We start from the raw sequence: 27,716 nt of genomic DNA on the forward strand, positions 1-27,716 counted from the left end.
TGTGTCTCAGCCAATCAGGCGGGAGAGTCCCGGACAGCCGAGGCTCTCAAGCAAAATCACTAGATCGAGATGGGACTCAGGTACGTATTAGAGGGGGCTGAGGGGGGGGGCTTCTAAACACTGAAGTATTCTTATCTTAATGCATAGAATATATTAGCCTTCCTGACAGTATGATTATGTCAAATTTTTTTTGCAGAGAAATTTGGGGTTTTATATTGTAGGCCTTTAATTCTTAGTAATAACACACTTAAATCTGTCCAAACGAGAGTCTAGTAGACATCGCGGGTATGATAAAGTTTGAAATACGAAATCTTAAATTATAATATAATAAATAACTATAAATAATTATAAAAATAATAATATATTAATAATACAATTATTTTCCCCACAAATCACTATCACTGTTCTAATTCACTATCACTGTTTTTTTAGTTGGCCTAAAACCATTTTTGACATAAAGGGGCTCTTTTTGGTTGCCATGGACAGTCTCCAGTTTCCAGGCAGAAAGAACAATATATATAATATAAAACTGCATGCAGGGCACTGGACAAAGCACTAGGGACAAAAGGGAGGTGAAATGATTTCATACAGTAATGTAATTTGTAAGATCACAGTGTACTGTGTTATGTTTTTTGTACTTTTTGAATTTGCAGCTGGGCTCCACCCTTATGCTTCATGACACTCGCAGGGAAAGGAGCCTGGCACAAAGAGCATTGGGCGGAGGACACAGCCTGCACACATAGCGGCGGGACATCGCAGGATCCTGGGGATCAGGTAAGTAACCTGGACCAGGATTCTGACATGCAATCCTGAGTGTGGCTTGGGGTTACCGCTAATGGTACTGAAAAAAGCCACACTCGGGAATACCGCCATGGAGGTTAAGATAAAAAAACCTTCTGCCTTTAAAACCACTTTAAATCAATCATATATTGCTAAATTAGAATGCTTTTAAATACCGTTTTGGTGCATTTATGAGTTGGTCATATAAATTCTTTTTAATTCTTCAATTAGTCTATATGAATATGTGAGTGGAGCTTTGACAGTGATGTGATTGATCAGGGATAAAAAAAAGCATGTCATGGGGTGTGGATCAAGGATCATGACTGACAGCAGTGTATTTCATTGTTTATCATGACTGTCTATGCAAATATATGAGAGGAGGTGGTCATGTGATTGGTTTAAAAAAAAAAGGTTAAAAAAAAAAAGAAAAAAAAAATCTAAATGTAAATAACACAAAGTAAAACAAAACACAGTGAGCATTATGTTCATATGTTTTGTTTTACATCATTTCCATAATACATTTTTTTATTTTTAGAGCAATGATAAACGCTGTGCGGTTAATTATCATTCTTGAGCCTCCCTGCATGTCTTGCAGACGTGTGCCGTGGGGGGGATAGCTTTGGAGGAAAAAGGGAAATGCATAGCTTCGGAATCGAGGCATGTGCAGGCAGTAGCAATGCAGAAGAGTGTAGATTGCCACCAACAGTGTTGCTACTCTGAATAGGAAACTGGCTGGGTCACCAGGTAATTACTGACAAAACATAGACTTTTAATAGGCACTAACAGCACACCTAATCAAATAAATACTTTTACACATTAAGATTCATTTTCAAGTTTTGGGTTTAGTGACATTATAAAAATAAAAAAAGGGCAACCATGCTTTTCTTTTGTATTTGTCTCCAGCCACTTCTGCTTGCACTGTGCATTGAGAATAGTAGCATTTAACGTATAACACCAACCTATTATTACTGCATGTTTATTTTTTTTATTAGTCACTTGAGATCAATTGCAAAGTTCATTACTTTCTTTTATTCTGTAGCATTTACCTTGTGGTAATAACATTCACAATCCTCTAATTCTAATCAATAGATTAACTGCAGAATACATTTGTTCTCAAATGCCAAACAATACCTTGTGCTTTTTAAATGCATCCTTAGATCTGTTTTATATATGATTAAGCTGACTCTCAGGCAGATGTTTAAAAATCATGCAATTTAATGCAGCCGTGTTGTTTTAAAGACAATACAAATATATGTTTACATACAACTAGCATATGTACCTGAATTTTACTAGGCTTTTCTGCTTGCATATGTCCTGGCAGGGAACATGCTTACAGGAGCAGAGAAAGAAGTGAGCTGAGGTGACGACTTATCAGTGTGTTGCTGCCCCTTTATTGCCCAATCAGGCTGTGTGCAGGGGCAACTACTGTTTTCCTTTACTCTAACAGACATATAAGTGTGGGGTTAGGAGCACCTAGTTAAAACTTTTGTCTCACTTGAAATTCATTTAAAATCTTTATTTGTTGTTATTATTGTTCTATCTGTTTGAGGGCTCTGTGTGGGCCAGTCATGTTCCCCCACCCCTAACTCGCTCATCCATGTTTTTAGGGACCTTGCTTTGTGCACTGGTGTGCAGTCATGTTGGAACAGGCATAGGCCATCCCCAAACTGTTCCCACAAATTTGGGAGCAAGAAATTGTCCAAAATGTCTTGGTATGCTGACGCCTTAAGAGTTCCCTTCAGTGGAACTAAGGGGCCAAGCCCAACCCGTGAAAAACAACCCCTCACCATAATCCCCCTCCGCCAAATGATTTGGACCAGTGCACAAAGCAAGGTCCATAAAGACATGGATGAGGGAGTTTGGAGTGGAGGAACTTGAATGACCTCAACCCAATAGAACACCTTTGGGATGAATTAGAATGGAGACTGCAAGCCAGGCCTTCTCATCCACATCAGTGCCTGACCTCACAAATGCGCTTCTGGAAGAATGGTCAAACATTCCCATAGACACACTCCTAAACCTTGCGGACAGCCTTCCCAGAAGAGTTGAAGCTGTTATAGCTGCAAAAGGGTGGGCTATTTAATATTGAACCCTACAGACTAAGACTAAGTTCATAAAGTTCATGTGCATGTAAAGGCATCCCAGTACTTTTGGTAATATAGTGTATGTTGTAAAGGATGTCAAGGATGAGTCCTAGAAGGCAAGCACATTTCGAGGTCCTATTAAGAGGGATAATATGAGAACAGTTTTGGATTACTCAGGGGTTCTCACCAATGCAGGGTGAGGGGTTCTGTTTGGAAAGGGGTAAACTGACTTACGATTTTCCTAAGATTAGTAAGTCCTTATATGGTATCTAGAATTTGGAGTCTCAGGAAGCCTTTGGGTGGGAAAGAGCCTCTAAACCTGTTTTCAAGGACTAAAATTGTTAACCCACCTGCAGGAGAGGCCTGAAAATGAGCAGGAAGCAATTAGTAGGTGTCTGTGTGGTGCAGTGTGAAGCAGGCCACACTAATGCCGAGTACACACGACCGGACTTTCCGGCAGAATAGGTCCAACGGAATCCTTCCCTTGGATAGTCCGATCGTGTGTGGGATAGTCCGATAATTTTTCTTTTAAAAATTTGGATGAACCTAGAAATAGAACATGTTTTAAATTTGTCCGACTAACTCAATTCCTATTGGGAAAACCATTCGTCTGTATGCTGGTTTGACGGACAAAATACGATGCAAGAGCAGCTATTGGCTACTGGCTATTGAACTTCCTTTTCTAGTCCCGTCGTACGCCATCACGTTCAAAACGAACAAAGTTTCAAATGGATTTTAGTCCGTTCGTGTGTGGGCAAGTCCGTTCATTCAGAAGTCCATCGTAACTCCATCAAAAGTCAGTCGGGAAGACCATCAGACCTTTTCTGCCGGAAAGTCCGGTCGTGTGTACACAGCATTAGGAGGAAGAGTGGTAAGCTGCTTTTGACTTAGACATGGCTAAGCTGCTGGTGACCTGGCCCGTGGGACAGCTGAGGCATGTGGGGATGTAACCCTGCTGAGTGACAAGTTTTTATGGGTGGTGAGCCAAAAGTTTGATCTGTGGCAGGAAGGAAAAGAAAGACTGCTTGCCTTTTAGGCCCCTTTCACACATGTGTCCATTGACACCCGCTGGGCATCCGATAAAATCTGCTGAAAATTGAAGTATGGCGATTTGTTGACACTCCGTCTAGCGGGTCGGATCGGATGACAATCAGATGGAAGTGGACATGCAGTCCCTTTCCATCCTACCGCCCCATAGAGAAGCGGACATGGATCTGGATCAGTGGAGAGATCCCCCACTGAGCAAGCGAATTCCATTTAGATGGATTCACCCCATGTGAAAGGGCCCTTACCATCATGGCTGGTGATCCCAGGCTTCCCAGAAAAATAACTAGGAATTTACTCCAAACAGAGAATGTGATATCACCCTCATAGCTGCACTGTCTGGCAGATGTTTATTAATTATTAAAGTGGCTGGACAGAACTAGCTGAAATGTGGGCTAAATAATGTGGATTTTGTGCTTTTGAACAAGGGTTAAGGAAGAAGGGAACCCTCAAAAGCTTGTTCAGAAAATATGCAAATAAAAAATAAAAAAGTATTATAGTTGATTTTGATGTTCACAAAAATTCCAGGTCAACTTTGCTTTTTTGAGGTCAGTTTTAGTTTCAGTGGTAAAAATGAAAACACATAAAATGTTATTTTTTTCATTGAACAGAATACTAAACCTTTGTACAAGCTGCCATTAGTGCCATATATCAGGATGATTTGATAATTTACAATCCAGTGACTCATTCCCTTAATGTGACCTATGAATGAAATAGATCCTGTCCATGCTTGCCTGTCCATACTTCCATGTCATTTTTCTCAAACAGCAATCTATCTGATCCATTATCTCTCATCTGTAGTTTGCGCTAGAGTTTGGTTTTATTATGTCTAAGTGCTTATAAATCTGTGATACATTATAGGTGTTTTATGTACTACCGGAGGGTTTTCTGCTTTAGAGCTAGAGTTTGTGTAATGAGGACTGCGTTAATCATATCATGCGGTAGAGGGGCAGAACTGAGTGGTTTTGTATTTAGCTTCTGTTGTATTTAATAATAAGCCTATGTTACAATTCCAGACATCTTTGTCAGTTCATATGCATGTGTCGGTCATTGTGCCATCTGTCTATGAATTGACATCCAGCAAATGTCCTGGAAAAATAAATCGGGTCGTAGTGGAGATATTCCTGACATTTTCCACTGCAGAGTGCTGCTGTTATGAAAGCTGGTAATGACTAGAATGTTCAGAAATCTCTATAGATGCGGCTACCAATATGGATGTGCATGCAAGTGTTAAGACTATGTCATGCTGGTCATTACAACTACTTATTTATCTTTTGAGTGCACTACATGCCAGTCACTAAATGCTTAGCTTGATGAGTGTTCATATCGAAACTTTTATATACATAAATGTGTTAGATACAAACATATTGCAAACAACTGCCACTCATTGAAGCAGATGTAATGACTTCACCACAGCGCTCCAGTCTACATGTTTCTTCCTACAGGACATTTTCCCAGGGGCATCAGATAGACTATTCACTAAAGTGAGCAGGGTCATAATTATGTTTTTGCTCATTGTAAAGCTCTACAGCGGGGCAGAGACGAGGCCGATGGCCAGGGGATACACAGCACAGTGGCCACCGGTCTTACAAAATAGATGTCAGAGGGATTCAGTCTGTGATTCAAATAATGCACTTGTATCTCTCAAATATTACAAAATGGGAAGAGAAACAAGCAACCATTGTACTTGGGTATGAAAGCACCAATGCTGCCAACATTTTCTGCCCCAGCGTTCAGCTTTCATGTGCATTTGTTCTTGCTGTGTTGTTGGTTCATAAACTGCCAAGTTATTCCAAGCCATGTTTGAATAGGTACAGTGATTGCGAATACGTGCCTGTGCTTTAGGTGACCTTAGAATTCAAGGTGATGACCTTATATTCAGAAGGTCATAGGGGAATAAGCTAATAGAGTCTATCTTTTTGCTATAGCACATTCTTTCAGTTATTATATCTACTAGTAGATTTCTTAGGCAGTTATTGACCATTCTCAGCCCTGCATAATATCAGCTCTATATACTGTTTCCAAGGATAAGCATTGTATGCTTGTTCTAAATGTGTCCAAAGAAATCATTTAAAAATATCAGTGTGTGTTTATGATGTTTTGACTTTTTATAGCCCATCTTCTCTAGGCTTTGTAAATGAAAACTAAGATCTTTTGGAATGCTGCTTAAATTCAAGATATAAATGTTTTGCTGACAGTTTATTTATGGTTCACTGCATCTGAAGCTTTTATGGAGGGATTTTTGCTATAGACCAGGGTCCAGATCTCCATTGAATTAACACTTGGCGTACTATGGAAGAAATCAACTCATAACGGTTCTGTCATTTCTTTGTACAGATGAGTAACGTGACAACAGAGTACTGCCTTGACATTATTCAGAAGTTTGAGGTTTCCGAGGAAAACAAAGAACAAAATGTTATGGGAATAGAAGGTAAGCGTTGTTTAATATTGGTTAAAAGAAGGAAATAAATAGGGTAATTTTAGCAAAGTATCCCATTTTTTGTCAGATTGCCCACTTGGTAAAAAGTATTCCTATAACTGAGTTCACACATAACTTTTAATTCAATTTTGGGTATGTTTCAGGACGTTGAATTCAATAAAGTGTTAAAACATGAAGAATGATTTTCTCTTTTGTTGATATATTGATGTGGCATGAAACAATATTATAACTCTATCATGGTAAATGTATTCATGTAAAGGTATTGGTGTCTATATGGCAACAACAGACTTTGTGGTTGTAGCATTAGTAACACAGGGTCTGTGCAAACTGGCCTGGAGAAAGTGAAAAAAATTCTAGTAGAAGTAGTATGCCTGGGTGACACAGCCCACACTGGAAACCAGTGGATCTCCGAAAGGGAAGACCCTTAGAGTCCTTTCACACTGAGGCCGTTTTGCAGGCGCTGTAGCGTTAGAAATAGCACCTGCAATCCGCCCTTAAACTGCTGCTCCATTATCTCCAGTGTGAAAGCCCGAGGGCTTTCACACTGGAGTGGTGCGCTGGCAGGACGTCAGGAAAAGTCCTGCCAGCAGCTTCTTTGGAGCGGTGTGTTTACTGCTCCTCCACCGCTGCTCACCATTGAAATCAATGGGGCAGCGCTTCAATACTGCCAGCAAAACGCCGCTATCGCGACATATTGCGGCCGGTTTTAACGCTTTCTCGGCTGCTAGGGGGGTAAAAGCACACTGCTAGCGGCCGTAATGCGCTGCAAATCTGAAGGTAAAACGCCGCTATTTTTAGCACCAATGCTATGCTTGGTGTGAAAGCTGTCTTAATGGGGTGTCTCCCTGAAAAGGTTTGTCTGTAGCCCATAGTTACAGATGTAGTAGAATAAATTCAAACAGGAACTATTCAATTTTGTATGTTGAACCATTTTGTCAGCATGTGAAATTATTTTGGACATACCTATATACAATATGTAGTAACCATGTCACATTTTTCCATAGCTGAGCATTAGAGATCATGCCTCTAAAAGATAACTGTTACACATCTCTTTATTAATAAAAGAGCACAGTTCCAAAAAAATTCACACCTGGATCTTCACATGGAACCACGCCACTAGATAGTGGCCTATGTATTAATATCACCCCACTTACTTGCACTTAAAGTGATTGTAAAGGCAGACGTTTTTTTTTATCTTAATGCATTCTGTGTGCAGCAGCCCCCCTAATACTTACCTGAGCCCCATCTAGATCTAGCAATGTTGCAACAGTTTCTTGGCTGCTTGGGACTCTCCTTCTCATTGGCTGAGACAGCAGTACTGCGCCATTGGCTCCTGCTTTTGTCAATCAAAGTCAGTCAGCTAATGAGGAAAGAAAGGGGGCGGGCCGGGTCACAGCTCTGTGTCTGAATGGACGCAGGGAGCTGTGGCTCGGCTTGGATTGCCCCATAGCAAGCTTCTTGCTGTGGGGGAACTCAACAGGAGGGAGGGTCCAGGAGAGCCAAAGAGGGATGCTAGAAGAGGAGGATTGGGGCTGCCCTGTGCAAAACCACTACACAGAGCAGGTAAGTATAACATGTTTGTTATTTTTAACTTAAAAAAAAGAGACTTTACAATCACTTTAAGTTGCAGTTTGATCCAGAACAGGCAAATTGAAACCTCCCCAAACTACCCCTAATGGCTGTGGCTGATGGCAACACAAGTATAGAGAACTTTTAACAAAAGTCTAGAGTTGTGTAAGACTATGTATGTAAACTCTAACAATACATTTCTCTTATTTGCTCCTTTTTGGTCTGTTAAAGCGATTGTTAACCCAAAAAAAAAATCCTGTTCCCTTAAAGGAGAAGTCCAGCCTGAGCTCGTTTGGCTGGGCTTCTCCTATAGATCACAGGAGTGCAATTCGATTTGCACTCCTGTGACCCATTTTCAGGAGAGAGTGGGCTGAAGTCTGCTCTCTGCTGATGTCGGTGGAATCAGTCCAGGCACCGCAGCATCACGACAATAAAGTCTGGATCCGCCAGGTGCCTGGACTGATGCCTGCTCACTGGCTGCTCCCCGCCCCTCCACAGCTACGCTCCAGTGAGCATGGAGGAGCAGAGAGGAGAGCTGCTGATTGATAGTCAGCAGCTCTCTGAACGTGGATCTGTGAGAAACGAGCCATCGGTGCAGAGGTGGTGGGGGACAGATGCAGCATCGAACCGATGCTGCATCCACCTAGGTAACTCTAAAAGGGGGTACAACCCCTTACCTTTCTTTTAACGTATGTTATGCAGCACAATGCTTGTGCTGTTTTATTTGGCCCCCCATATCACCTGTAATACCTGGCTGATCCTGACAGTTTCTACCTTCCCCCTGTATGCCGACTCTGAAATATCAGGGCTGCTGAACCCTGACACTGGAGTCAGTTTTTGCCTCCGTCATCTACAGCTGTGCTCTCCCCTCCCTCCCTGTTATCATGAAATCAGCTGCAAATTGCAGCACATAGGAAATGAATACCATGCAGATAGGGACGGAGATTAACGTGTGAGATCAGCCGGCCAGCAGAGAGGAATTCTCGGCCCCTCCCACTTCTCTGCAAAGATCGAGGCTGGCTAGCACCGGGGAATCATGTGATCACTCGGCTGCAGTGTCAGAAAAGGTATTTTCCCTGTTCATTTCTAACAAACACGCTTTCATTAATGGCGCCATATCTGCATGGGATACATGTAAAGTCACTTTAGTGACATATCTATGGTCAAAATGTAAAATTCAATATTCATTTCCACATTGTATTTCAATTATTTCTAGCCTACTCCACTCTAAATTATCTTGATGTTTGCAATCTTACTTTGTGAAGATTCCCACACATTTACTTCCTTGAATTTTGTGACATGTGTTCACTATGTCCTGTGGGTAGCACTTCTGTGTCACACATTTCACAGAGCATGCCTTCTTAACTAGAGAGGTGCTGAGAAGAAGAGTTTAAGGAGACAGAGTTAGTACAGGAATCACAGCTTGTAGGCAGCAAGGCATAATGGGATATGTAGTCCTAAGAAATTAAAGAGAAGCTGCAAAGCATGCAGGGAACCCAGGAAGTTATGGAGAAGAGAAAGAGGTGTTATGATTACCATGTTAAAATAAAGAAACAATAAGCGTGGAACAAGGAAGAATAATTGGCCACCATATCAAAGGACCAGTAAGCTGCAATACTATCAACTGTTGTTCTTGGGTGTTACGTACCTGGGATATGAGCCTGACGTGCAGAGGAAGGCCTCTCGTACAACTCCGGCTCACGGACCACTGGTATTGATACAGCAGCCACAGGAGCACGGTGGGGTATGAGTGCCTGTAAACAGTTCAATAGTCCCTGTAGTAGTGGTGATCAGCAGGCAGGTAGTGGATGAACTCACACGAGCAGGACCAGATGCTGGTTTGCAGGGCTGGGAGCTGAAGCAGGCTGGATGAACGAGATGCAGGGTCAGACAGGCCGGGTCGGTAATAATCAGGCAGATCAGGCATAGACGGTAGGCAGAAGAGTGGTCAGGTCACAAGCCAAGTAGTACCGGAAGATCAGCAGACAGAATCAGCAGGCAGGATCAGAGTCAAAGGGAAGCCGGGATCAGAACAGGCAGCAGGCAATCACAGGAAACGACAAGCTGGATCAGATTCAGAGGTCACACAGGAAACAGGATACAACACAGAAGCTGCAGACCAAACAGCAATGAACCTCTGTAGGAGCCCTGTTTAAATAGCCCGCCTGACTTCAGTATTAGTGACAGGTGTGTGTCTTAAAGTGCTAGTACCCATGCGTGCACGCCGGGATCTTACATGGAAAGCCCGTCTTCCCTGACATTGCCCCCTCCCTACGGGCAACCTCCGGGTGCCCAACTGGTTCCTCTTTTGCGGGTTCCTGCGGAAGAAGGCACGGATTAAGTCTGTGGCATGTACATTTCGTGCAGGTTCCCAGGAATTCTCCTCTGGACCATAACCCTTCCACTTGATTAAATATTGCGTCTGACCCCTTCTTCTCCTGCAGTCTAAAACAGCCTCAACCTCAAATTCTTCATCCCCATCAATAATAAAAGGTGCGGGAGGACATGGTCTATGATCAGGAAATGGATCTGGCACAACAGGCTTCAGCAAGGATACATGAAACACTGGGTGGATTTTAAAAGACTCAGGTAAAGTTAATTCAAAAGAAACATCATTAATTTTTCTCCTTACCGGAAATGGTCCTACGAACCTTGGTGCCAGCTTCCTTGAAGGACATAGCATCTTCAAATTCATTGTTGAAAGCCATACTTGATCTCCTGGTTGCAAGGTCAGTTCCCCCCTTCTTTTCTTGTCAAATGATTTCTTGCTGTCTTCCTGTGCTTTCGCGATGGTTTCCTGTAACAACATATTATTATGAGAAAAAGTCCAGAGTATCCTGGACAGCTGGAACGGAAGATTCTGCAACAAGATTAGGTAAGAAGGTGGGATGGAATCCATAATTAGCAAAGAACGGAGATTGCTTAGTGGCAGAATGGTTGGCATTATTATAGGCAAATTCCGCCAGGGGTAATAATGATACCCAATCATCCTGGACAAAAGAAGTAAAACAACGGATGTATTGCTCTAGGGTTTGATTAGTCATCTCCGTCTGCCCATTCGTTTGTGGGTGGTAAGCAGAAGAGAATGAGAGTTCAATCTGTAGGATCTCGCACAAGGCCCTCCAAAATCTGGATGTGAACTGGACACGGCAATCGGACACAATATTTGCTGGGACTCCATGGAGTCTGACAATTTCTTTTATAAACACCCGAGCAGTTTCTGAAGCCGATGGGGTAGCCTTTAGAGGAATGAAATGAGCCATCTTTGATAATCGATCTACTACCACAAAGATAGCACTACATTCTTCAGATGGTGGAAGTTCAACTATAAAATTCATAGCAATCATCTGCCACTGTCTGTCAGGTATAGGCAGAGGTCTGAGTAATCCCCAAGCTTTGTTACGGGAACTTTTACTCCGGATGCAGGTGGTGCATGCATTTACATAAGCTCCGCAGTCTTTCTCCAATCCTGGCCACCAAAATGAGCGTTGTACAAGTTGGACAGTCTTATGAACCCCAAAATGGCCTGCCAAAGGGTGGTCATGACAAACCCCCAAGATCATTGCTCGAACCTCTTTAGGTACAAAAATCTGCTTACCCCTCCATAATAGCCCATTCTTTGCTTGTAGTGTGACCCCTGGAGGACTGGGTGTCTCTGCAGAAGCTTGCTGTAACTGAGACAAAAGGTCAGTGTGTAATAATAGGAAGTTTCCAGCTGGTAAGATGGTGTCTGGTATTAGGATGTCTCTTGGATCTTCGAACATGCGCGACAACGCATCAGGCTTAGTGTTCTTTTATCCGGGCCTGTACGTAATATGGAATGAGAATCTTGAAAAAAGAGTGCCCAACGAGCTCGGCGTGGTTTGAGGCGTTTAGCGGATCGCAGATATTCAAGATTCTTATGATCCGTGTAGATCAGAATTGGATGGGCCGCTCCCTCCAGCAAGTACCTCCATTCCTCCAATGCAGCTTTGATCGCCAGAAGTTCCCAATCACCTACATCGTAATTTCTTTCAGCTGACGTGAGTTTGCGTGAAAAGAATGCCACTGGATGGATCACTTCTTTGAGGCCTTGACGTTGTGATAGAATGGCCCCAACTGCACTTTCTGAAGCATCCACCTCCACAATATTGGGCAAGGTAGAGTCTGGGTGACTTAAGACAGGAGCAATGGTATACCGTCTCTTCAAAGTTTCAAAAGCAGCTTGAGCCTCAGAAGTCCAACAGAAAAAACGGATACCTTGTTTGGTCAGCTGTGTAATAGGGTGAATGATAGCGGAAAAGTTCTCGATAAACTTGCGATAAAAATTGGCAAAGCCCACAAAGCGTTGTATTCCCTTCTTGTCTGTGGGGGCTGGCCAATCTAGTATCGCTGAGACTTTCTGTGGGTCCATCTTGATTCCTTCGGTCGATATGATCAAACCTAAGAACTGGATGCTCTGCTGCTCAAAGTCGCATTTCTCGGCTTTGGCATAAAGTCCATACTTGCGGAGCCGGCACAATACACTTTTAACATGTCCTCGGTGCTCCTCTAGTGATACGGAGAATATCAAAATGTCATCAAGGTAGACAACCACGAAAATATCCAGAAAGTCTTTGAAAATATCGTTAATGAAGTACTAAAAGGTGGCAGGGGCATTACAAAGGCAAAAGGGCATAACCAGATATTCAAAGTGTCCAAATCGGGTACGGAAGGCAGTTTTCCATTCATCCCCTTCTCGTATATGAACCAGGTTATAGGCCCCTCTTAAATCCAGCTTGGTAAAGATACTTGCTGATTTGAGTCTTTGGAACAGTTCAGGAACTAGAGGAAGGGGATAACGATTCTTCACTGTAATTTTATTTAGGTCACGATAGTCCACACATGGTCTCAGGGAATGATCCTTCTTTTCTACAAAAAATATACCAGCACCAGCCGGTGAGGTAGAGGGACGGATGAATCCTTTCTGCAGATTCTCATCAATATAGTCCTTCAAAACTCCTGATTCCCGTTCAGATAAAGGAAAGATGCGCCCAAATGGAATCTCGGCCCCGGGTAGGAGCTCAATAGGGCAGTCATAAGGTCTGTGTGGAGGAAGAGTGTCTGCTCCTCGTTTGCTGAAAACGTCCAGGTATTCGTGGTAAGAATCTGGAACTACCCGACATAATTCAGGGTCTGCGTCCATACACAGCAGGGTAGCAGGTGATGGTGGTGAAGTTTCCAAACAGTGTCTCTGACAATATGCTGACTGGAACTTGACACTTCCGGATTCCCAGTCTATCTGTGGATTGTGGGCCTGTAGCCAGGGCAGACCCAGGATGACGGGATACAAGGGTGAAGAGATTGCGTCTAAACGCAGCAGCTCTCGATGGTTGGTGGAGGAGATGGTCAGCATCGGTGGGGTCTCCTTGGTTACCAGTCCAGATTTAATGCGAGACCCATCGGCCAGAAATACAGTGAGTCCCTGTCCTGTGGTTTGTAGAGGAATGTGTTGCTGAGCTGCAAAGGACTGGTCGATGAAACAGCTACATGCTCCCAAATCAATAATAGCGGTCACTGATACGGTTCTTCCCGAAAGCTGTAAGGAAACAGGCAGAGAGATATGAGCTGAGCTGGCAGATAAGGCGGGCAGGGGTGACCGGTTGAGTGAAGAAAGGGAAAGACACTTACGCAGCTTGGCAGGACAGGTACGTACAAAGTGACCGGCTTCTCCACAGTACAGGCAGAGGTTATTTACTCTTAGGCGTTGGCGTTCTTCTGGAGTCAATGAAGAACGAATCATGCCCAATTGCATGGGTTCAGGCGCCTCTGGAGTGGGCAAAGCAGAGTTTCCAGGAGTTGGATTAGGAGGAGCAGGGACCTTAGGTAACATCCAGGCTGGACGGAAGTGCTGTGTGGTTCTTTCAGACCTGCGCTCTCGTAGGAGGCTGTCACGTACCTGGTGGAAGGAGCCCGGAGTGCAGGGAGCGGCCTCTCGTAAGCCTCTGGCTCGAGATCCCCTGAAAGTGGGAACAGGGACTCTAGAGGTCAGAGGGCACAAGTGCCAAGTCCGTGTAGGTAGGCTTGGTCCTGGAGCTGGTGGCAGGCAGCAGCGGGTGCAGGCAGATGATACTGGAACAGCTGGAGAGCGGTCAGCGGCTGGCAGCAGGTGCAGGAAGTCACACAGGAACGGCTGGCAGGCGGGCAACTGGCAGCAGCGGTCACGGAGACAAACTGGATAAGCAGGCAACAGCAGGGTCAAACACAGGCCGGGTCGTCAACGGGCAGGCAGTAGAGGTACCGGAGGAGAAGGCAGAAGCGTAGTCAGGAAGTCCGAGGTCAAGGCTGGCAGCAAGCAGGGGTAAACAGGAACAGGCCGGGTAGATCAGAGGCAGGAACAATTAGGTTTAGCAGAGGTAACTCACAGGAACGCTGTAGACAGGACAGCACCGAGCCACTAGAACGGATCTCTTAAGAAGCCCTCTGGGCGCCAAGAACGGTCGCACGGCGTGCCCGTTCGCGTCCACGTGAAACCGTGCAACCGACCGTGACCCCGCGCACCCGCGTGCGCACGTTCGCAATCTCGCGTACCCGCGTGCGCCCGATCGTACCTGCTCGCACCCGCGTGCGTCCGTTCGCGCTAACGCGCACCCAGGAAGACCTATTAGCGCTCAACGGACCAATTCTGTGGGTAGGTCTTCCACGAGCCGCTGGAACTCGGAACCGACCATGACATTGCCCCCCCCCCCAAGGGGCAGCCTCCGGATGCCCAATTGAGCCATTTTACTAGGATGGGCCCTTTTAAAGGCAAGAATCAGTCTCCTGGCATGGATGTTGGACTCAGGTTCCCAAGAATTCTCTTCAGGTCCGTACCCTTTCCACTTCACCAGGAATTGAACTTGATTCCGTCTACGCCTACAATCCAAGATAGATTCCACCTTGTACTCGACTTCACCGTCGATGATTACAGGTTCAGGTGGGACAATCCTCCGGCTGTCAAAGGGATCCGGGATGGCTGGTTTGAGTAGCGCTACATGAAATACGGGGTGAATCCGGAATGATTCTGGCAGTTTCAGTTCAAATGCTACGTCGTTTATCTTCTTTACAATTGGGAAGGGACCCACAAACCTTGGTCCCAATTTCTTAGTAGGACAGGCCATCTTTAAATTCAGCGTGGAGAGCCAAACCTGGTCCCCAACCTTAAGTTCAAGCTCCCCCCTTCTCCTCCTGTCAAAGACTTCTTTATTACGTTTTTGGGTCCTTGCCATGGTCTCCTGCAGTAGTTTGTTGTTGGAACTGAAGAAGTCGATATTCTCCTGGACTGCTGGTACCGGGCTTTCAGGCAGGTCTTGGGACAAGAAAGAGGGGTGGAAGCCGTAATTGGCGAAGAACGGAGACTGACTTGTGGCAGAGTGGATGGAGTTATTATAAGCGAACTCTGCTAATGGGAGCAAGGAAGCCCAGTTGTCCTGAGAAAAGGACGAGAAGCAGCGCAGGTACTGCTCCAGCGTCTGGTTCGTCCGTTCTGTTTGCCCATTGGTCTGTGGGTGGTAAGCAGACGAGAGACAAAGATCAATTTTCAAGGCCCTGCAGAGTGCTCTCCAGAATTTAGACGTGAATTGCACACCCCGATCAGAAATAATGTTTGCGGGAACACCATGTAGCCTCACGATTTCTTTAATAAAAACCTCAGCGGTTTCTGCAGCGGAGGGGGTGCCCTTTATTGGCAAGAAGTGGGCCATTTTGGTTAGCCTATCCACTACCACGAAGATCGTGGAATAGCCTTCTGATGGAGGAAGCTCCACGATAAAATCCATTGATATCATCCGCCAAGGCCTCTCTGGAACAGGTAATGGTTTCATCAGACCCCAGGCCCTGGACTTGCTGCTTTTGTTTCGGATGCAAATGACACATGCCTCCACGTATCTTTTACAATCAGATCTCAACTGGGGCCACCAAAAGGTGCGCTGGACCAACTCGTGGTCTTGAGGGCACCGAAATGGCCGGCCAGCGGGTGATCATGGCATGCACTGAGGACTGGCACCCGAGCCTCCTGGGGAACAAAAATGTTGCCTTCATACCAGAGAAGTTCGTCTTGGGCCAGAAGTGTGATGTTAGGTGGAGGAGTGGCACCAGCGGAGACTTGCTTGATCAGGGACAGCAAATCTGTCTGAAGAAGAAGAAAGTTCCCTGAGGTCAGGATGGTATCTGGATGTGGAGAGGCCTCTGGCTCGCTGAACATTCGGGACAGGGCGTCCGGTTTGGTATTCTTGGAACCCGGGCGATAAGTTATGTGAAACGAAAACCGGGAAAAGAAAAGAGCCCATCTGGCCTGACGTGGCTTCAACCTCTTGGCGGACTTCAAATATTCCAGATTTCTGTGATCTGTGTAAATGAGGATTGGATGTGTGGCCCCCTCCAGCAGATAGCGCCATTCCTCAAGGGCCACTTTAATGGCCAATAGCTCCCGATCTTCGACGTCATAATTCGCCTCTGCTTCGGATAGCTTGCGGGAAAAGAAAGCGACTGGGTGCAGACGGGCCCTAAGCCCATGTCTCTGGGAGAAAATCGCCCCAACCGCAATCTCAGAGGCATCGACCTCTAGGATATAAAGCCGGGTCGGGTCAGGGTGCTTGAGAATAGAGGCCGACACAAACAAGCTTTTCAGAGTAGAGAAGGCTTCCTGAGCCTCTGGGGACCATTGAAACTTCAGACCCTGCCTGGTCAGTCTTGTGATGGGGGCTATAATAGTAGAGAATCCTCTAATAAATTTCCTATAGAAATTTGCGAATCCAACGAAACGCTGGACCCCTTTTTTGTCAGTAGGAGCGGGCCAATCACGGATAGCGGAGATCTTCTGAAGGTCCATCTCGATGCCATCTACAGAAATTACCAGCCCCAGGAATTGGATACTCCGTTGTTCGAAGGTACATTTCTCCGGTTTGGCATATAGCCCGTGAAGTCGGAGTCAGGTTAGTACTACTTTCCTGACGTGCCCCCGGTGTTCTGCCAGGGAGGAGGAGAAGATCAGGATGTCGTCCAGATAAGTGATGACAAACAGGTCTAGGTAGTCCCTGAAGATGTCGTTAATGAAATGCTGAAATGTGGCGGGAGCGTTGCATAAACCAAAGGGCATGACTAGGTACTCAAAATGCCCGAAACGAGTACGGAAGGCAGTCTTCCACTCGTCACCGTCACAGATGCGAACCAGATTGTAGGCCCCCCGGAGATCCAGCTTCGAAAACACTGCTGCTGACCCCAGTCTCTGGAAGAGTTCCGGCACAAGTGGTAGGGGATAACGGTTCTTTATGGTTATCTTGTTAAGGGCCCGGTAGTCAACGCAGGGGCGCAGAGTCTGGTCTTTTTTTTCCACGAAAAAGATTCCCGCTCCCGCCGGTGAAGTAGAGGGACGTATGAATCCCTTCCTGAGATTGTCATCCAGGTAGGACTTCAAGGTCACCAGCTCAGTCTCTGATAATGGAAAAATTCTTCCAAAAGGGATTTCTGCCCCTGGAAGTAATTCAATAGGACAATCGTATGGCCTGTGAGGGGGTAAGGTCTCAGCGCCCTTCTTGCTAAACACATCCAGGTAATCATGGTAGGCAGGTGGTACAGCTTGGCGGGTTTCTGCGTCAACTTCCAGGCAGAGCAACGAAGGGGGAGCCTGGTCGGTTCCTGACAAGCAGTGCTGGAGACAGTAGGGTGAGAGGAATCTTAACTCCCCGGTGGACCAGTCAATAAGGGGGTTATGTGCCCTTAGCCAGGGCATGCCAAGAATGATAGGGAAGAGAGGGGAGGTAATAACATCCAGACAGAGCAGTTCTTGGTGGTTTCCGGCAATGGTGGTTAATAAGGGCTGAGTCTCTTGGGTTACAGGACCGGACTTAAGAGTAGAGCCATCGGCCAGATGTATAGAAAGTCCCCTTGCCCTGGGCCGGAGAGGGATGTTATATCTAGAGGCAAACGTTAAGTCCATAAAGCCGCTGCAAGCTCCCGAGTCAATAATAGCGTTGGTCTGGACGTTCCCTCCTGGTAGCTGCAAGGAAACGGACACAGTCAAATGGGAGGTAGTACTAGGACAGTCTAACGTAAGGGCAGAAGATACGGAGAGACACTTACGGAGCTTGGCAGGGCAATTACGCACAAAATGTCCAGACCCTCCACAGTATAGGCAGAGATTTCCCTCCCGACGACGTTGGCGTTCCTCTGGTGTTAAGGAAGGCCTAAGTAGGCCCAGCTGCATGGGCTCAGGGGGATCCTGACTTGTCGTGGAGACAGCGGGAGAGATAGGATGAGGAGAGCTGGGAACCCGGGGAAGCATCCATACCGGACGAGGAGTTGTTGAGGACCGCTCCAGGCGACGTTCCCTCAGCCGCCTGTCAATCTGAATAGCTAGCTCCACCAAGGCTTCTAGAGTCTCTGGAATGCCCACCCGGGCGAGCTCGTCCTTCAAGGGTTCCGATAGGCCCATGCGGAACTGATAGCGCAACGCTGCGTTGTTCCAGTCTGTGTCGGAACTCCAGCGTCGGAACTCCGACACATAGTCCTTTACAGGTCGGCGACCTTGCTGCAGTGAGTGCAGGGCTGCTTCGGCGGTGGCGGTCAGTTGTGGGTCTTCATATAACCGCGCCATGGCCTGAAAGAAGAAGTCCAGGGTTTCAAGGGAAGGATCCTTCTTCTCTAATAAGCGGTGGGCCCAGGACTGTGGTTCGCCGGTTAGCAGCGAGATGACATAGCCCACCTTGGTGGCTTCAAGGGAAAAGGTCCTGGGCTGTAGAGCAAAGAACAGTTCACATGAGTTGCGAAAAGTCCGGAATTTCCCACGATCGCCAGAGAATCTCTCGGGTGTGGGCACCCTGGGTTCGGGTGGCAGCATTACCACAGCAGGAGTAGCAGAAGTTCCGGAAGCAGTAGAAGAAGAAGAAGAAGACAGGGCCTGGACCCGTTCCTCCAGCTGACTATAGCCCTCTTGTAGACTCTTCACTGCTTGGGTGAGGCCTGCGAGGTGGCGGCAAAGTTCATCCATAGGAGAGGCTCCCTGCGTGGGCTCGGACATGGCTGTCCTGTACTGTCACGTACCTGGTGGAAGGAGCCGGAATGTAGGGAGCGGCCTCTCGTAAGCCTCTGGCTCGAGATCCCCTGAAAGTGGGAACAGGGACTCTAGAGGTCAGAGGGCACAAGTGCCAAGTCCGTGTAGGTAGGCTTGGTCCTGGAGCTGGTGGCAGGCAGCAGCGGGTGCAGGCAGATGATACTGGAACAGCTGGAGAGCGGTCAGCGGCTGGCAGCAGGTGCAGGAAGTCACACAGGAACGGCTGGCAGGCAGGCAACTGGCAGCAGCGGTCACGGAGACAAACTGGATAAGCAGGCAACAGCAGGGTCAAACACAGGCCGGGTCGTCAACGGGCAGGCAGTAGAGGTACCGGAGGAGAAGGCAGAAGCGTAGTCAGGAAGTCCGAGGTCAAGGCTGGCAGCAAGCAGGGGTAAACAGGAACAGGCCGGGTAGATCAGAGGCAGGAACAATCAGGTTTAGCAGAGGTAACTCACAGGAACGCTGTAGACAGGACAGCACCGAGCCACTAGAACGGATCTCTTAAGAAGCCCTCTGGGCGCCAAGAACGGTCGCACGGCGTGCCCGTTCGCGTCCACGTGAAACCGTGCAACCGACCGTGACCCCGCGCACCCGCGTGCGCACGTTCGCAATCTCGCGTACCCGCGTGCGCCCGATCGTACCTGCTCGCACCCGCGTGCGTCCGTTCGCGCTAACGCGCGCCCGGGAAGACCTATTAGCGTTCAACGGACCAATTCTGTGGGTAGGTCTTCAACGAGCCGCTGGAACTCGGAACCGACCATGACAGAGGCGGTCAATCTGAATGGACAGAGTGATTAGGGCTTCCAGAGAGCTTGGCACCCCGACCCGAGCGAGCTCATCTTTCAGGCTTTCCGAGAGACCCAAACGAAATTGATGACGCAGGGCTGCGTCATTCCAGCTAGTGTCTGCACTCCAGCGTCTAAAGTCAGTGACATAGTCCTCGACCGCTCTACGGCCTTGCTGGAGTGCATGAAGGGCGGCTTCAGCGGTGGAGGTGCGTTGGGGGTCATCATAAATCAGCGCCATTGCATCAAAGAACATTTGCATGGTGTTTAGTTGTGCGTTGTTCTCTTCCAACAGCCGGTGGGCCCAAGACTGTGGTTCCCCTTGGAGGAGGGAAATAATGAATCCCACCTTGGTGGTTTCCAGGGAAAAAGTCCGTGGCTGGAGAGCAAAGTAGAGCTGACAGGCATTGCGGAAGGCTCTAAATTTACTCCGATCACCGGAAAACCTCTCAGGATTAGGTACACGGGGCTCAGGGGGTAACATCATTACTGTATGGCTGGCTGAAGTCCCAGCTTGGGTGGTAGAGGAGGCAGGATCAGATGCAGGAGCTGTAGTTGTTGGAGTGGACAGGGACTGTACCCGCTCTTCCAGACACACATATCCTTCCTGCAGCGACTTAACCGCCTGTGTAAGAGCAGCAAGGTGCTGACATATTTCATCCACTGGAGAGGGTCCTCTTGCAGGCTCAGACATGGCTGTTTGGTACTGTTACGTACCTGGGACATGAGCCTGACGTGCAGAGGAAGGCCTCTCGTACAACTCCGGCTCACGGACCACTGGTATTGATACAGCAGCCACAGGAGCACGGTGGGGTATGAGTGCCTGTAAACAGTTCAATAGTCCCTGTAGTAGTGGTGATCAGCAGGCAGGTAGTGGATGAACTCACACGAGCAGGACCAGATGCTGGTTTGCAGGGCTGGGAGCTGAAGCAGGCTGGATGAACGAGATGCAGGGTCAGACAGGCCGGGTCAGTAATAATCAGGCAGATCAGGCATAGACGGTAGGCAGAAGAGTGGTCAGGTCACAAGCCAAGTAGTACCGGAAGATCAGCAGACAGAATCAGCAGGCAGGATCAGAGTCGAAGGGAAGCCGGGATCAGAACAGGCAGCAGGCAATCACAGGAAACGACAAGCTGGTTTAGATTCAGAGGTCACACAGGAAACAGGATACAACACAGAAGCTGCAGACCAAACAGCAATGAACCTCTGTAGGAGCCCTGTTTAAATAGCCTGCCTGACTTCAGTATTAGTGACAGGTGTGTGTCTTAAAGTGCTAGTACCCATGCGTGCACGCCGGGATCTTACATGGAAAGCCCGTTTTCCCTGACATTGGGTTTAGATTAATTTTAGATAAGTTCTTCTGGATGAAACTGTAGCAGGTCAAAATATTAAACCTAGCAATAAGATAACTACAGTTGTCATCAAACCATGCTACATGAAATGTGTGTATCTTCTTAATGTGGTCAAATGTGACTATTTAGTGTTCAGGTTATGTGGCTTTGTCTGCTGGGTTATGGTCTGAAAATCTTCACTTTCAGGAATGTGGTAAATGGGATCCTTTGACTTGTTATCATGTGCAAGATCAATATACCACACTACTATTGCAGGGAAGCTTGTGCAGATGAAGTTAGCATGATATTTAAAGCTTATTTTGCTGCTGCTGAATGTTCTGGAACTTTTTATTAACTAATGAATTGGAAATGATTGTCTTAGTTTCTTTGAATGCTACAGTAGTTGCGGAAGCCCTAAGGTTGTAAAAACAAGGTCACAGATGGTATGCTAATTTTGAAACTAACTTTATTTAACATTCTCCACTGTATCCATCAGTACAAATATGGAAAATAGGTCACAGGCTCCATTCTGCTATTCTACCGTGTGTCAAATTGTGGCATTTGGTTTGTGCATAAGTTTGTGCTAATTGTGACCAATGCTTTTTTATTAACATAAACAATACCGATCTGTGTTTACTGAACTCTCTTGACTTTCGGTTCTGTAATATTGTATTTTGATTGCATATATCATATTTTACATTTTTGTTAAAAGGGTTACAGTGCTTACATAATTTGAGTACTGGTAATGGAAGCCAACAATGCAGGCACTGAAAAACCTTTCTATGTTAATCTAACCAAAACCAAATCACAAGTTCAAATTTAAAGGGCATCTATAATCACCTAAATTATAGAGATACAAACATATTTACATATTTTTAGCAATTAGTAAAATAACTTTAAGACAAGACCTTACTGTGTCCCTCACTCTGTAGCTACAGGTACTGTGGAGAAATTAAGCTTTAATGATCAGAGCAGAGATTCTTAAACGAGATCTACGATCACAGCTTGCACTTTTTTTTATATGTTTACCATTGTAGTAACAATACAAACAATAATTATTTTTGACAACCCAATATACGTTTACTTGAAAATCTCCTTAAAATCTCTGCTTGCCACCTCTTTGCAAAACCTCTGGGGTTCCCTGCATGTTTTCAGCTTCTCCTCTGCTGTTTACTTTCAATTTCTAAGGATCACATACCCCATGGTACCTTGCTGCCTGCATGCCTGCAAACAATGATTCCTGTACTGATTCTGCTTCCTGATACCCCTCTCAACATCTCTGTAGTTCAGAAGGCAGACTGTGAAATGTTTGACACAGCAGTGCCTACTCACAGGGCACAGTATAAACGTGTGTCACAGAATTCAAAAAAGTAAATGCGTGGGGATCTTTAATAAAATTACAAACTACAATTACTGTTTAGAATAATAGGAGTAGGCTAGAAATAATTGGAATAAAATGTGGAAAGGTTTTTATATGAGTTTACATTTTGAACATAGATACACTTTAAGTCAGTTGATTTCTGAACAAGACAAACAAGAGAAAAACAGAGAAGTGCACACCTTGAATACTGCAATGATAACCCGTAATTGGTCACTGCAAATACGCCATACTTTCTTAAACACTAGTGCCCCGTACACACAAGCGGATTTTCCGTCGGAAAAAACTTTTTTTCCAACAGAATTCCGCTCAAGCTTGGCTTGCATACACACAGTCACACAAAAGTTCTCTGAACTTTCGACCGTCAAGAACGCGGTGACGTACAACACTATGACGAGCCGAGAAAATGAAGTGCAATGCTTCTGAGCATGCATCGAATTGTTTTTGAGCATTCGTAGGAATTTTGCGCGACGGAATTTGTACAGACGATAGGGATTTCCCATCTGAAATTTTTACGACTGAACAATAGAAAACCTGCTATCAATCTTTTGCTGGCTGGAATTCTGCCAACAAAAGCCCGATGGAGCAGACACACGGTCGGAATTTCTGACCAAAAGCTCACATCCGACTTTTGCTGGCAGAATTTCTGATCGTGTATATGGGCCATAAGACTATGGGATACAATCTCCTTTATGGCCTATAAAATATCATCATAGCTGACATTCTAATTGTTATGTGACACACTGCAAGGCAATACATTTTTACAACTTTTGCTGCTTTAATGGCCAGTTCCACTAAGCACTTGAAGGCAAACCTGTCCATTAAACTTTTTTGCGGGTGGGTCTTACCTTGGTATAGGAATTTTTCTTAGATTTCTCAATTTGTGACTATTAGTAGAGTTAACTGTGGGACAACAGTAGCTAATAGAGCTCAGTTTAGGACTTGAGACCAGTGGAAAAGCATGATAGTTATACCCATGTATACTCATTACACTCCTTTCCACTGACTGGTGGCTTCATTTGGTTGAGTCATCTTTGTTAGGCGCGCCCCTCTTTAGCCTCTCCTTAGCTCGAGCTGGACTTTCACTGGAAAACTCTCTTCAATCGATTGGTGTGGTTATTCAAAAGGACCAAACGCTTAGACTGGTTCGATTCTGAATACACCATTTTTTATTTCCCGTTACCATTCTTATGTGGTTCAAGCATTGTATTGTCAACCAATCAGGATTAAACAAGACATTTTTAGATATCACCAATCACACAGCATTGACATATAGTGCATCATACATTAAGCAGACTTTTTTAGGGGATTTCTGATAAAAGGCTTCCAGACATACAGACATATATTTATATAAATTACCTTAAGAAATCATCTATAATTAAACCACATATTTTGTTACACCTTATGAATATTTCCTACTTCCTCTAACTTTTAGCTCCTAGCTCTAACCACAGAATATCCTGTTCTACAAATTTGCAGATGTCTGCAAAAAAGCAAACATTGTATATACTTGCAAGCAATATGCATTTTTAACTCATGAAGCTCCTTACATATTTCTAGCATAAGCTTAAAGGGTGACTCTCCCTACCCTTACAATCGTATCTGTTTATACCAATGCATTTACATTTCTAGTATAAATAAAATAGGAGTAATAGGTATCCTTTACTATCCCACAGGTTTTACCAGCTTTATGAGAAGTCCTACAGGTGATATATTTAACCCATTGCATGGTGAAATTTACCAGGATATGGAGCAGCCACTGTGCCACTATTACATTGCCTCATCTCATAATACATACTTGACAGGGGATCAGCTGCTGTCTCAGTCTAAGGTAGACATGTATTCTTGGGTATTACAGGACGGATGTCGATGCATAGAAGGTATGTTGAAGAAACCGTTTTATAAATACATATCAATCAAGGGGATAATAACATTATACATTGATATCCTCCTTTAGTGAATTATCAAAATGCTATTGAAGTCTGCTGATTTGTCTTGTTGATATAATGTAGTAAGTCTGTTAGATAAAGGAATTCATCTGTTTGTGTTTAAGCAGGACAATTAACAGGTATTAAGACACTGTAGTGATAAGGCTGTGTAGCATATAATATAATTAACACAAATAAACCTTTATAATTCACAGCAGTCGATGAGGGCAATCAATAATGGCAGTGATGATCAAGTATCATATATGCCATTATGGATATCGTAGTTAGAAATCCACAATTATAGCCTGGGCTTTTAGTCTTAAAAGTTGCGTAACATTTTTAAATATATTGTAGTGAACCTGTATTGAGATGCTGCTGTGCTCTTGAATGTGACTTTAGTATGCAGAGAAAATACACCTTTTTTCATTGCACATGATTGGGTATTCTTAGCAAAGTGAATTTACACAAGATTCACTAAGTTAAGGGAAATTTCCAGAGCAAAGTGAACAGCTGAATTGTCCTTTAGTAAATCAACCCTGCAGTCCTAATCTACAACTTTAACCTTTAAGCCTATGCACATATCTTTCATCAATGTTTTATTGTTATGTCTCCTTAGCTCGGGTCACATGGATGATCGTTTCTTTGCTTGTACAGATGAAAAAAAAAAACACTCTAGTGTTCTTTCAGTGAACTCTGTCTAGCTGTATGATTCCATTGCACATTGATGCACAATTTATATATTTTTGTGAATTAAACATAAGCAAAGCTAAAGTACAGCAGCCAATCAGATTTCAGTTTACTGAAGTTTGGTTACTGAAAGGTGAACTGGTTTCAATGGGTTGCTGCCCTAGTTGAACTTAGGACAAACATACACTATAACCTGAGTGACTTGTAGAACAAACTAGATATATTGATTGCTAAATATATTTCCATATTGTAGCCTGCTTAACTACCTGTGTTATTTCTTCAACAGTTGACTGTTGGGATGGGCCAGATGGAGAGCCAGTAGTGCACCATGGGTACACACTCACCTCAAAAATTCCCTTTAAAGATGTCGTTGAGACAATCAATAAATATGCCTTTGTGAAAAATGAGTAAGTTGTCCCTTAATGTTTTGTGCATCAATAAAACCTGTTTTAATTCAAACTTCTCCTGGACATTTGACAGTTCTATACTCCTAGCAACATATTCCATATCTTATTACAGTAGGGTATACAATAAACATACAACACTAACAATGCAGAAAGTAACAGGAAAGAGAATGTTTGGGTATCCTGCTCATTTCCTGCTTCCAGTTTTATAAGGAACATAGACATAGACATGAAAGACAGATGTGTATCAGGGTAGATGTTTTTATTTTTCCAACTGTGTGACAAGGGACTAAGCAGATATGATCAAGATTAAATTGTTAGGTCTCCATAGATATTAGATGCCATCTTATCTGATATTTGCAGTATACTATGAAGCAATGGGTATGCCATAACCATGGCCATAACAATTGTTCAAAATAAAGAAAAAATACTTTATAATGCTAAAGCACATCATTGTGTTTTATTTATGGGTTCTGAGACTTCGAAGCAAGCAAGCTAAGGAATGTTCTCTGCAGCATTATGCATAAAAGACTACTAGGGACACTGCAGGCACTTGTTTCCAAAATGTTATGAATGAAATATAAAATGCAGACATAATGTGGAGTAATGTAATGTCCTAGGGATGGTAGTATCTGTTCAGAGGAAAAAATGGGGACCAAAGTTGGTCGAAACACTGGTGGATTTTCAAATGATTATTAGTACGAACATTCATAGGAAAATTCTCAGTATATGGGGTGATTTGTTGAATGTTGTTTGAAAGTACTTAAAAATTTAATTTTCTTTTAACAGTATTTTCCAAAATGAAAACCACATACATTTTATTTGAGAAAATACTTTCCATCCCGCTCCTTCAAATTTTGTCATCAAAAACGGAGCCAAATAAAACATTTTTTAAATGAAAAATGAAAGGAAAAAAAAAAGTCTGCTAGTATATGGCTTATAGCTAGCTAAGGTCTTTCTATGGGGCCAGGGGAGGCCTCAATTGGGCTTAAACCTCATCTCCATGAAGATAGAGACATTTTTATAATGCAACAAGGTGAGCTCAATCTGAGGGGATCGATTATTTGACCCAAAAGTCACCTAGTGCTATTGGGACAAGGGTGGACATGAGTTTTTTGATGTTTGGCTCTATGAAGCTGCATATTCTGGGTCTCTATAGAGTAAAAATTTAAAATGGTTGATAACATCTTTTCTGTATTTCAGGTACCCTGTCATTTTGTCCATTGAAAACCACTGTAATATTCAGCAACAAAGAAAAATTGCTCAATACCTCAAAGAAATATTTGCAGATAAACTTGACTTATCTTCAGTACCAGTTGGAGAAAACAAACTCCCAAGCCCCCAGAGCCTTAAGGGCAAGATACTTGTGAAGGTAAACAATAATGTGGATTGCCGCTCTTTATGAAAAGCATGCTGCCTACTTGCCTATGAATAGATTAATTTATTAACAACATATACTGAAAAAACAAGGTTGGCATATTTGTAATTTTCAAATTATACTGTAGAGTAGGTGTTACTTTGAAGACAATAGATATTGTTCCTGGAGAGATACAGCAGCATGAATAGGAAACAGAAGAAACAGATGTTTTCCCAGTAGCGATAATCAATTCACAAACAGCCTGAACATAAAAGTATACTCAAGAAAAGAATGAAACCCAATATTTTTTTAGGTTGTTTGATAGTCTACAGACAAGGTATAGATAATAACCCAATTAATTCTAAATCTAAATGTATATTGGTTGCCTAATGTTATTTTTTTTAATAATTACTTTTACAGAATGCATATGAATTGGTCATTTTGCTGTTACTTATTGCTCAAGTGGGCAAATCAATAATACATTAAAAAAAGAAAAAATGTGTTAAATAATAAATTTGATCGGTTCAGAGATCAGACTTCTAATGCAGACTCCCTCCCATCGTCCTGGGTGCTGCATGGATGGATTGCATTCATTTAAATTCTAAGAAGACCAGAGCTTTCCCCTATAATTGTAAAATGCCCATACAGTTTCAGTTTGTAGGTTAAATCAGCATGCCCTTTTACTAGAGTCAGCTTGTTCTCTCATTAGGCAGATAGACTCCTAAATCCTGAGCCTTACTGTGTACCCCCTGCAGTGGTACTAGTTGCAGACTCATAAGGCAACAACTTCTTTAATAAATTAGTAAAAGATTTGAGAAGAGATGTCTTAACTTGTGCTGCCTCAGTACAGAGCTGTATACATCTTTAGTCAGTGTTGTACTG

The 27,716-nt window shown here is 44.3% G+C and overlaps 1 protein-coding gene across 6 annotated transcripts in view; it reads left to right on the top strand.

Annotated features, from left to right (window-relative positions):
- PLCH1 (phospholipase C eta 1) overlaps nucleotides 1–27,716 on the top strand; it is a 400,513-nt gene that overhangs the window by 278,933 nt on the left and 93,864 nt on the right. For all 6 annotated transcript variants that reach the window (XM_077488115.1, XM_077488116.1, XM_077488114.1 and 3 more), the window contains 4 exons: nucleotides 6,246–6,339; nucleotides 24,135–24,338; nucleotides 25,360–25,480; nucleotides 26,681–26,849. In XM_077488115.1, coding sequence (XP_077344241.1) covers nucleotides 6,246–6,339; nucleotides 24,135–24,338; nucleotides 25,360–25,480; nucleotides 26,681–26,849 — 588 coding nt within the window. The remainder of the gene's footprint in view (nucleotides 1–6,245; nucleotides 6,340–24,134; nucleotides 24,339–25,359; nucleotides 25,481–26,680; nucleotides 26,850–27,716) is intronic.

Source organism: Lithobates pipiens, unplaced genomic scaffold (assembly GCF_037356315.1).
Source record: "Lithobates pipiens isolate NorthernLeopardFrog02 unplaced genomic scaffold, aLitPip1_a1.2 Scaffold_18, whole genome shotgun sequence".
Classification (NCBI taxonomy): Eukaryota; Metazoa; Chordata; class Amphibia; order Anura; family Ranidae; genus Lithobates; species Lithobates pipiens.